Genomic DNA, 11157 nt, shown 5'->3' with positions numbered 1-11157 from the left:
CCCTCCCCGCCAACAACGCCGGCCGGGGGTCAGAGGCTGCGGTGGAGGTGGCGGAGAGGCAGAGACACTGCTGCCGCCGCCGCCTCCTCCGCTGCAGAGCAGGCGGGGTGGGGGGAGGAGGCAGAGACCTGACTTCCTCGCCAACAAATTTCTAATTCCTCATATTTTTGGATTTCAATAGATTAGGATATGTTGGTAATACTAATTTTCACATTAAGATATTAAGAAAAAGTAATTGTTAATTCCTGTTATTTTTGTTGTAAGAGGTAGAATTAGGTTTGTGTGGATTTGTTGAAGGATTACCTTCTTGCTTCTTCTAGGGTATAGTTTTGCTCCTTATGTTGGTGTTTTCCATCTATTATCCTTTGTAGGGCTGGATTTGTAGAAAGATATTGTGTAAATTTTGTTTTGTCATGGAATATCTTGTTTTCTCCATCTATGGTAATTGAGAGTTTTGCTGGGTATAGTAGCCTGGGCTGGCATTTGTGTTCTTGTAGGGTCTGTATGACATCTGCCCAGGATCTTCTAGCTTTCATAGTCTCTGGTGAGAAATCTGCCGAAATTCTGATAGGTCTGCCTTTATATGTTACTTGGCCCCTTACTGCTTTTAAATTTTTTTCTTGATTTAGTGTATTTGGTGTTTAGATTACTATGTGACAGGAGGAATTTCCTTTCTGGTTCAGTCTATTTGGAGTTCTGTAGGCTTCTTGTCTGTTCATGGGCATCTCTTTCTTTAGGTTAGGGAAATTTTCTTCTATAATTTTGTTGAAGATATTTTTTGGCCCTTTAAGTTGGGAGTCTTCACTCTTCTATACCTATTATCCTTAGGTTTGGTCTTCTCATTGTGTCCTGGATTTCCTGGATATTTTGGATCAGGAGCTTTTTGCTTTTTGCATTTTCTTTGACTGTTGTGTCAATGTTTCCTATGGTGCCTTCTGCCCCTGAGATTCTCTCTTCTATCTCTTGTATTCTGTTGGTGATGCTTGCATCTATGGCTCCTGATCTCTTTCCTAGGTTTTCTAACTCCAGTGTTATCTCCCTTTGTGATTTCTTTATTGTTTCTGTTTCCATTTTTAGATCCTGAATGGTTTTGTTCATTTCCTTCACCCTTTTGATTGTGTTTTCCTGTAGTTCTTTAAGGGATTTTTGTGTTGTCTACCTGTGTTCTCCTGTATTTCTTTGAGGGAGTTATTTATGTCCTTTTTAATGTCCTCTATCATCATTATGAGAAGTGATTTTGAATCCGAATCTTGCTTTTCCAGTGTGATGTTGTATCCAGGACTTGCTATGATGGAAGAATTGGGTTCTGATGATGCCAAGTAACCTTACACGTGCCTCCCACCATAGAATTATCTCTAGTGCTCTCTACCTTTGCTATATCTGACTTGAGGCTGTCCTTCTTGTGATCCTGGTTGTGTCAGAACTCCTCAGAGTGAAGCTGTCTCTGTGATTCTGGGATCCTGTGATCCTGGGCCCGTTAGAGTGCCTGGGAGTGGAGCTTCCTCTGGGTGTTGTGGGACTGGCTGCAAAATTTATGTCCAAGGTCTGCTTAGAGCACTAGCCCAGACAGACTGGAAGGAACTCGTGCCACTGGACTGGTAGAGTTCCTGTGTGCCTGGGTCCTGCTGGTCCCAGTTGTTCCCAGTGTTGGGACAGATGTTGGGTCCTTACCTCTGATCCTGAATGTGTTAGAGGGCCTGGGAGTGGAACTTCCTCTGGGTGTTGTGGGACTGGCTGCAAAATTTGCGCCCAAGGTCTGCTCAGGGCACTAGCCCAGACAGCTGCAATTAATTCTTTCAACATATGGAATAAGTAGTAGTAGTACTCTTTTTTTTTTTTTTTTTTTTTTTAACGGATGAGAAAGTTACAGTTCATAGAGGAGAGTTGTCCAGATGCCCACATCTAGCTCAGTAGTTAAAGTATATACTGCTCTCACAGAGAACCTGGCTCAAGTTTCTAGCAACCATTGGGCTTCAACCACTTGTAACTACAGCTCCAGGGGATATGACACCCATTTCTGCAGGTACCAACACACATGTAAAAAAATACTTTCCCAGTATATAAAATTAAAAATAAAAAACTTAAAACATTTTAAGTTGAGTATAGTATGGTGGCAGACTGATAGGCAAGACAAGTTTGATTACCTATTTTGTTTTGCCTGTGAATTGTAAGAAGACTTTAAAATTTTTTTAATTCATGAAAAAATCAAAGGAAGAATAATATTTGATGACATGTGAAAATTATATGAAATTCAAACTTCACTATCAGTAAAGTTTTATTGGAGCACAACCATACTGATTTGTGTTGTTTGTGGCTGATTGTATGTTCTAATGCTAGAATTAAGTTGTTCCCGTAGTGACCACCTGACCTGTAAAACCTCAACTTTTACAAATCTGGCTCAGGCTGGAGAGATGACTTAGCACTTACGAGCACTGCTGCTCTTCCAGAGAACCTGGGTTCAATTCCCAGCACCCACAAGACTCTTCACAAGTGTCTGTAACCCCAGTTCCTGGGAGTCTGACATCCTCATGTAGACCTGCCAGAAAAACACCAATGTACATTTAAAAAAGTACAAAAATTTTAAAATCCGGCTTCTTATAGGAAAAGCTTTAAAATTTTTAGTGTGTGTGTGTGTGTGTGTGTGTGTGTGTGTGTGTGTATGTATGTATATATGAGTGTTTTGCTTGCATGTGTGTGTATACAACTGTGTGACTTGTGTATGCCTGATGCCTACAGAAGCCAGAAGAGAACTTTGGATCCCTTGAAACTGGAGTTACAGACAGTTGTGACCTCCCATGTGAGTGTTGGAAACCAGACACCAGTCCTCTAGAAGAGCAGCAAATGTTCTTAACCACTGAGCCATCTCGCCAGCCCCCTCCTTGCAGGAATGTTTTATCAGCTCTCGTCAAGAATATTTCGTTTAACAGTTACTAGGATTGTTTTATTCTCTTGTTGTAGTTGTAGATTTATTTTTTTAATTTTTGAAAAAATAGACCTTTAAACAGTTTAGTATTAGAAATGATTTAGTTTTAGAACTAGGAGGTTTTGCAGAGATGTTGTAGTCTTGCAGTTAGTTCATGTAGTCCTGGACTGTCCAGTGGGTAAGCATTAACCGGAAGTGACAGCTTGAATTTCATCAAAACCCATTTGAAGCTGAGATTAACTATCTCAGTGTTGGACCTTTGAGTTCATATGTAAGACCCAAGGGTCAGTCAGTCCTCAGCACTCATTAAAAGACAGTCCTTAAGCCATATGTACCACATAAGTGTTTAGTCATATTTGTTCTATTCCTTTAACAGAGGAAGAAATCATAGTTCAGAAAAATGGAGTGGCTGCCTCAAGGAAGCTGTGTTTGTTAAAATTTAGGATACTATCTCAGTGGCTTACCAAGCATTCTAAATGTTTTTGTTGTTACTAAAAAGGAGTGACCTCTGCAGTTGCTTTTAAAGCTCTCCTGCAACATAGTAACTTCAGAATATTTATTTTAAGAACTAATAATTGGTATAATGGATGCCCTGTTTTTGCTGCTGCCTTCATTCATTTGTGCAACAAAAACATTTTTTTGTTGTTGTTGTTATTGTACAATGACTTAGGAAGTCAATTTAGGAAATTTTTTGTTGTTTTTAACCAGGAGGAAAAGGCTGAGTTAGATAAAATAGCAAAACTCTAATACTGATTGTCAGGCCCCCTGTAATTCTCTCCCCCAACTTCCAACACATAGGAAGAGTGAGTTTCTCTCTGTTAAGCCCTGTCATATTCATTCTATTCCTTTGGAACTTAGTATGTTTCCAGGCTGGCCTTAAACTCAGAGATCTACTTAACTTCTGTGTTTCAAGTAGTAGGGTTAAAGATGTTTGCCACCAATTTAGGCTAACCTCTTAATATGTGAATAGAAATGATTTCATTTTGTTCTCAGTTTTCTAGTAGTGTTGAGGTAGATTATACAGTTGATCAAATAGTTGGTTCTTTCATGGATGACAGAAAAACACATTAAGAATGATTTTAGCTTGCAGAAGTAGAAGTCATTAAGATATGGTGGAAAGGGTGTCTTCATTGTGATTAAGTAGATCTATATTCAAGTGCTTCTCCTGATTTTGCTTGTATAATCTTAGGCCAGTCATCTAATCTTTTAGCTGTCATGCCCAACCTTTTAGCATTTCAACAGTGTTCTCATCTCAAAGTGTATACTTGAGAACTGTGCACAAGTTACACACACACACACACACACACACACACACACACACACACACACATATGCAGGTGAAACAATAACATAAAAGAAAACCCTCAAGGTTGTAAGTAAGTTTACAGTTTTGTTTTTGTTTTTTTGTTTTTCACATCTGTGTGTGCAGTTGCCTTTAAAGAGCTCCCAGGAGAACCATGGCCTGGAGCAAAGTGCTGCAGACTAGGGAATGTTCTCTCTACTGAAACTGGCTGCCAACCTAGTGAACACTAGCAGGAGCAATACTTTAGGCCACTGAAATCCATGAAGTCCACGGTGGTACAGGCCTTGGTAGCACAGTGTGGGTGGGGATCCCCTAGCAACACTCAGGTTACATGAACCTACAGATCCAGATGGCATCCAGATGGCATCCATGCACCACCTAATTTTACAGTTTGTGTTGGGTGGCATTCATAACTACCCAGCTCTGGGTGTCTGTGGGCTGCTAGTTGGACATCTTTGCAACTGCAAAGAGATAAAAATAATGAACTATCACTGTTTTAAGAATGAAGTGATAGACATGATCTATTCTAGTTATTGGTATCCAACAAGCAATACCAATACTTAGTGACATGAAGCAATCACCATTTTATGATTTCTAGATGCTATATGTGAGCAATTGTAATGTAACAGGGCCCAGGAATAATTGTTGCTTGCTTTTCTACAATGTAATATATGCTTACTGGGCTGGGAATACTGGGGATTCAGAATGCTTGGAGGATAGAGGGGCCCTTTCCAGGCATGCTTGTTTATGTGTCTCATGACACAAGCATAGGCTATAGATTGGAGCTCTTATCCATGAACTCTCCCTCGTGGCCGAGGGAGGGAGATATGCTAGCTGAGTTTTCAGAGAAGTGTCCTTAGAATGAGTCGTCCAAGAAAATCAGATAGAATGTAAAGCCTCTAATGGTCTTAGAAGTCATTAAGGCATTTTCTTCAATACTAGCTAGCAATGAACCAGTCTTCTGTATGCTAGGCAAACTTTATTCCTAACCCCTCCAAATTTTTTCTAAAGTACTTTCTATTGCTTAGCTAATATATGAGCTATAGGAGAGGACATGCTTTGAATAATTCTTGGACCACAGGTTATTTAGTTGATTAAATAAACAAATTTATCTTTGGAGTCTGATAGATTGATTTCAGCTTTTGGTGGTTGGAACACTAGATACTGAATTTTCTAGCCATGTAAAGTTGTCAGGGTTATGCCCCCTCTGTTAGCCTCTTTTTTCATCTTTAGAAATAAAGTTAATATCTCTCTATGCACCATTTATAAGAACAGGTTGACAGTAATTAGGTAAGCATACTATGTATATCTTACAGGTCTGTAGATATATGTAGAAGAAACTTCTTATGTTAAAGACTAGCACTGGATATTAATTTAAATGTTTGTTTATTTGAGACAGTCTATCATGGAGCTTAGGATGGCCTTCAGCTGGTCTTGTAGTTCAGTAAAACCTAGCATTTCTGCTTCTACTTCCCCTGTGTGGGGATTAGAGGCTTGGACTATCATGCCAAGGTCATAACAGGTACTGAAGTTTTCAAAGTAGCATGCTGCCCCCTAGGGACATTTCTGTATTTAATCAATTGTGGCAATTTCTGCTCTTTGGCCTGCATAAGCTTGTATTTAGAATTAGTATTAATGTTAAGCAGAATTAAGTTTTGGGGTTTTGGGTTTTTTTTGTTTGCCTTGCTTTGGTTTTCAGTCCTCTCCCCTCCCTTTTAAAAGAGAACTAAGCTTTTATTTCTATGTTTGTCAAATGAAGCTGGCTGAGTTGATTGCTTTGAGGAGATTAGTCAAAGAGATCAAATCCCATATCCTCCTCTGATTTCTTACTCTTCTTGGCTTAAGCTTAAGCCTTGGTTAGGACAGCCAGCAGCAGCAGCATCCGTGGTGGTGGCAGCGGTGGCGGTGGCAACCATATGGGCAGCAGCCACAGATACAGATGGATTGGCCAAGGAGGCCTTGACCTTTCATTTCAGTAAGTGGGAAGGTATACTCAGTCTCCGCAAAGCCAGGACCTACTTGAATCCATTGGCAATAGAGTATGGCATTAAGGCCAAAGTCAGGTAACCAGTCTGTAAACAAACACTGGCAATATTTGGACATCTAGGATTTAAGAATGCAGAGTCTGCTCTGTGATGCCAAGTACTTCCAGGTTGTAAAGGCTGCCATTGTCAAACATCTGTTGGAAGATCAGCCCAGAGGAGAGGGGGAAATGTCCCATGATCACAGTGAGGCTTCACTGGCTCCTACTTTGTTCTCACTTTTTATTAGCTGTACATCACTCAATATCAATGTTACCTCTGGAGATTTTAGTGGTGGTGCCTAAAGCCTTGAAGAAAGAGGTTATCAGACTCCCAAACTAGTGTGCTGGGCTGGCACAGTTACCGCACATGGGGCGATGGCACCAGCAGCTAGCACCTTATTGGCCAGCAGCATATCCCTAATCTTGATAAGGTCCTCAAAGTCCACATTACCCCGATATAAAGCAGCAGTTTCTCCAGAGCTTGGCTATTTACCAGATGCCCCTTCATGGCCTTATACATGATGGTGTTCTTGCCGTTTAGCACCACAACCTTCCCTGTGGTTCTGTTGCATCTTCTTGGAGGCCACATTGTTCCCACAATGAAACATTTTGGCTAATCATCCAAAAGTTGGATGATCTTAAGGAAGTAGTTGGGCATCATGGTGGTGCACACAGGTTTAAAGACTCTATCACTCCAAAGAGGATGCCCTGTGAGCCCCCCTTTTTATTATTATTGTTATTATTATTATTATTATTATTATTATACTGGCATAAGTAAATTTAGAATTCTCTCTCTCCAAATTAACTGGGTGGCTTTGTATTTTTATTTTCCTTTTGAAAATTTGCTAGCTTGCTATTTCCTTTTGAAATTTGTTTAATTTGGAAATATGTTTTTTTTTTTTAAAGAATGGAACTCCAATCATTTATTTAGAATAAAAGATTAGATCATAAATGATGAAAGCTAATACTACAATTTTATTTTTGTTTTGTGGGGTTTTTGGTTTACTGTTTGTTTTGTTTTGTTTTTTGAGACGAAGTTTCTCTGTGTAGTGTAGCTCCAGCTCTCCTAGAACTCGACCTGTAGACTAGGCTGGCCTAAAACTCACAGAAATTACCTTCTTCTGCCTTTGCCTCTGCCTGCCAAGTGCTGGTATTAAAGAGGTCACTGCTACCACCATTCAGCTACCTTTTTTTTTTTTTTTTTTGGTTTTGTTTGTACTATTTACTTCATATAAGTCAGTGATTTTCAACCTATGGGGCTTGATCCCTTTGGGGGTCACATATCATATATCCTGCATATCAGATATTTATACTATGATTCATAATGATAGTAAAATTACAGTTATAAAGTAACAAGTTATTTTACTGAGTTTAATTTGTATCCCTTACCTTGATAAGTTTGTCCTTTTGTGGGTGGGATGTTAGGCTTTCCTCCATTAGCTCGCATTCTCTGTAAATGGAGATACTTTCACTACTTCCTCTCATTTACTTTCTTGCATTAATCTGTGACTTTGATACCTATCCTAGTTAGGGTTTTACTGCTATGAAAAGACACTATGACCAAGGTGACACTTATAAGAACAACATTTAATTGGGGCTGGCTTACAGGTTCAGAGGTTCAGTCCATTATCATCCAGGTAGGAGCATGACTACAGCATCCAGGGAGGCATGGTGCAGGAGGAGGTGAGACTTCTACATCTTGTTCTGAAGGCGAACAGGAAAAAAACTGGCTTCCAAGCAATTAGGACAAGGATATTAAAGCTGATGCCCACAGTGACACACCTACTCCAACAAGGCCACACCTCCTAATAGTGCCACTCCCTGTTCCAAGCATATTCAAACCATCACAATGCCTAAGTAAAACTATCATTAATATGACGGCTATGGTAAATTTTTCATATATACCCTTGGTTATATTGAATATAATTTGTGTAGTATAATATATTCTTCTAGTCTTAGCCTGACTATTGGTTTTGCACTGAGGTGAACATAGTTCTGCACCTTCTGGCATCCTGGATTTCCAGGAGTATGCAGGGAGCTTTTCAGTCTTATGGATATCTCCTCCTCTAGTCGGCACTGTTTTTGTTTTTGTCGTCATCTTTCCTACTCTAGTAGTTACTGATACTTTTGGCTGTTACGTTATTGGATAATTACTGTTGGTAATTTTTCAAAGAGTGCTAGGATAAAAGGCTGTAACAGTCAGGTTCTTAGATAAAATAAGCATGCTATGCTAATAAGAGTTTTTAGGTATCTGTTAGAATGGTTAGGTAATGGTTTCTCTAGAAATTGGGACTTTGAAGAAGCTTTATGATCTTTCTTTTCTGATCTAGTGGTTGCAAGAATTGTTCCGTAGTTTTCGCAATTGCTGGCTTGCTGCCTCCCTTCTCTGACATTTTACTCCCTTTTACTGAAAATAGATTTCCTCACATAATATATCCTGATTACAGTTTACCCCCTCTCCACCCCTCCCAGTTCCTCCTGACTTTACTCCTATCTGGAGTTACTTGCTTTCTGTCTCTTACTAGAAAACAAACTGGCTTCTAAGGGATAATCATAAAATACATAAGACAAAGACTAACACGTCAGAGTTAGGACAAACTAACAGAAGTAAAAGAACTCAAAAGAAGGTGCAAGCATCAGAGAGCTGCTTGTTGGAACACTCAGGAATCCCATAAAGAAAACTAAACTGGAAGCCATAACATATATGTGGTGGACATGCTGCAGATCTGTGCAGACCCTGAGCATGCTGCCTTAGTCTCTGAGTTCATACGAACACTGATCATGTTGATTTTATTACTGATCACCTTAATTTCTTGGTGTCCTCCATTCCCTCTGGCTCTTAAACTCTTTCCACTTCTTCGGTGGGTTCCCTGAGCGTTGGGGAGGCATTTGATAGAGATAACCAATTTAGGGCTGAGTGTTCCAACGTGTCTCACTCTCTGCCGTTGTCTAGCTGTGAGTCTGTTTGTTCCCATCTGCTGTAGGAAGAAGCTTTTCTAAAGATGACTGAGCAAGGCAACGTTCTCTAAGTATAGTTGAATGTCATTAGGGATTATTTTATTGTTGTTTTTTTTTGGTTGTTTAGTTTTGAATAATAGTATTTGATTTTATCCTATGTCCCTTGGCTATCTAGTCCCTGAACTTTAGTTACTCAAGCAGTTCTAGGTCTGGTTTCTTCTTGTGGAACAGGCCTTAAGTCAAATCAGAGATTGGTTAGTTACTCCCACAAGTTTTGTACCTGGCATATTTTGCCAGGGCAGCATTGTAGATCAAAGGGTTTGTGTCTGACTTGGTGTTTTTGATTCTTTCTTGGTAGCATTTAGAGTATCTTTTTGTACCAAAGACCCTAGAATATAGGGAATGAAGGCTCTATGTAGGCACCAACTAGCCTTCTCTGTGTTTAATGAGTTGTGAGGTGTCTTCAGCAATGGGGTCTTGCCATCAGTTTGTGGAGTCTTGGCAACAGCCTAGGTCGTGTGGGGGTTCTCATGGGATGAATTCCTTTGACCAGTAACTCAGCTAGATATAATCCAACCCTGGTTCTAGAAACTTCATTTGGTGACAAGAGGTAGCCAGGTGAGATTCTGTCTTCCCCATCCTTGGTGATTTCATTTAGATCACCTTCATGTAAATATTTGGAAACTTCTACTGCATTAGGTTTCCATACTACCCTTCAGTGGCCTTTAATTTTAGCTGTCTCTCCCTGTGTTCCCTCCCTTGGCTCCTTCTTTCCTTCCTCTTTTCTTCTCCACTTGATCTCCCATTCCCATATTCCCATCTATAACCATCAACTATTTCCCTTTCCTATGTGTATTCCCTAGTCCATTACTCTATACATAACCTCTGTAGTTCTATGGATTGTAGCTTAGTTGTCATTGACTTAACACCTAATATCCACATATAAGCAAATACATACCATATTTATCTTTTTGGGCCTGGGATGATGTTTTCTTGTTCCATCAGTTTACCTGCAAATTTCATGTTTTTTTTAAATGTCTGAGTAATATTCCATTGTGTAAATGTACTACATATTTTTTATCCATTCTTCTCTTGATGGACATCTAGGCTGTTTCCAACTTTTGACTGTTATGAATAGAGCATCAATAAGCATGGTTGAGCAGAAGTCTCTGTGGTAGGATAAAGCATCCTTTGGGTATATGCCCAAGAGTGGTGTAGCTGGATCTTGGGGTAGATTGATTCCCATCTTCCTGAGGAAAGCCACATTGATATATTTCCATAGTGGCTGTACAAGTTTGTGTTCTTACCAGCAATGGATAAGTGTTCCCCTTACTTCACACCCTTGCCAGCGTGAATTGCCATTTGTTTTGTTGACCTTAGCTGTTCTGACAGATGTCAGATGAAATCTCGTGTTTTTATATGCATTTCCCTGATGGCTAAGGATGCTGAACATTTCTGTGTTTCTCCACCACTTGAGTTTTTTCTTTAGAGAATTCTCTGTTTAGATTTGTACCCCATTTTAAAATTGGGTTGTTTTCTCGATCTAGTTTTTTGAGTTCTTATATATGGCGGGTATTAGTCCACTATCAGATGTGTGATTTCTTATTCTGAAGGCTGCTGCTTTGTTCAAATGATGATGTACTTTGCTATGCAGAAGCTTCTCAGTTCCATGAGGTCCTGTGCATTGATTTTTAATTTTAGTGCCTGTGTTAGTGATGTTCTGTTCAGAAAGTCTTTTCCTATGCCAATGAGTTCAAGGCTACTCTTCTATCAGGTTCAGTGTATCTGGTTTTATGTGGAGGTCTTTGATCCATTTGGAGCTGAGTTTTGTAGAGGGTGATAAGTATGGATCTATTTGTATTCTTCCACATGTAGGCATCAAGTTTAATCAATACTATTTGTTGAAAATGCTTTCCCTCCTCTCCTCTCCTCTCCTCTCCTCTCCTCTCC

The 11157-nt window shown here is 39.7% G+C and overlaps 2 protein-coding genes and 1 pseudogene across 9 annotated transcripts in view; 1 reads left to right on the top strand and 2 right to left on the bottom strand.

Moving 5' to 3' along the window:
- The window catches only part of LOC116069566 (serine/arginine repetitive matrix protein 2-like), a 27697-nt gene extending 21555 nt beyond the window's left edge, over positions 1–6142 (bottom strand). Inside the window, exon 1 of the mRNA XM_031340320.1 lies at positions 6057–6142. Within this exon, the coding sequence (XP_031196180.1) occupies positions 6057–6142 (86 nt within the window). The remainder of the gene's footprint in view (positions 1–6056) is intronic.
- Positions 1–11157, top strand: part of Ptpn4 (protein tyrosine phosphatase non-receptor type 4) — a 158515-nt gene that overhangs the window by 18201 nt on the left and 129157 nt on the right. The window lies entirely within an intron of this gene.
- LOC116069559 lies at positions 6264–6910 on the bottom strand (annotated as a pseudogene).

The sequence above is a fragment of the Mastomys coucha genome, unplaced genomic scaffold, assembly GCF_008632895.1.
Source record: "Mastomys coucha isolate ucsf_1 unplaced genomic scaffold, UCSF_Mcou_1 pScaffold1, whole genome shotgun sequence".
Taxonomy (NCBI): Eukaryota; Metazoa; Chordata; class Mammalia; order Rodentia; family Muridae; genus Mastomys; species Mastomys coucha.
Note: the sequence above shows the minus strand (reverse complement) of the source record. Positions and strands in the feature narration are given on the sequence as shown.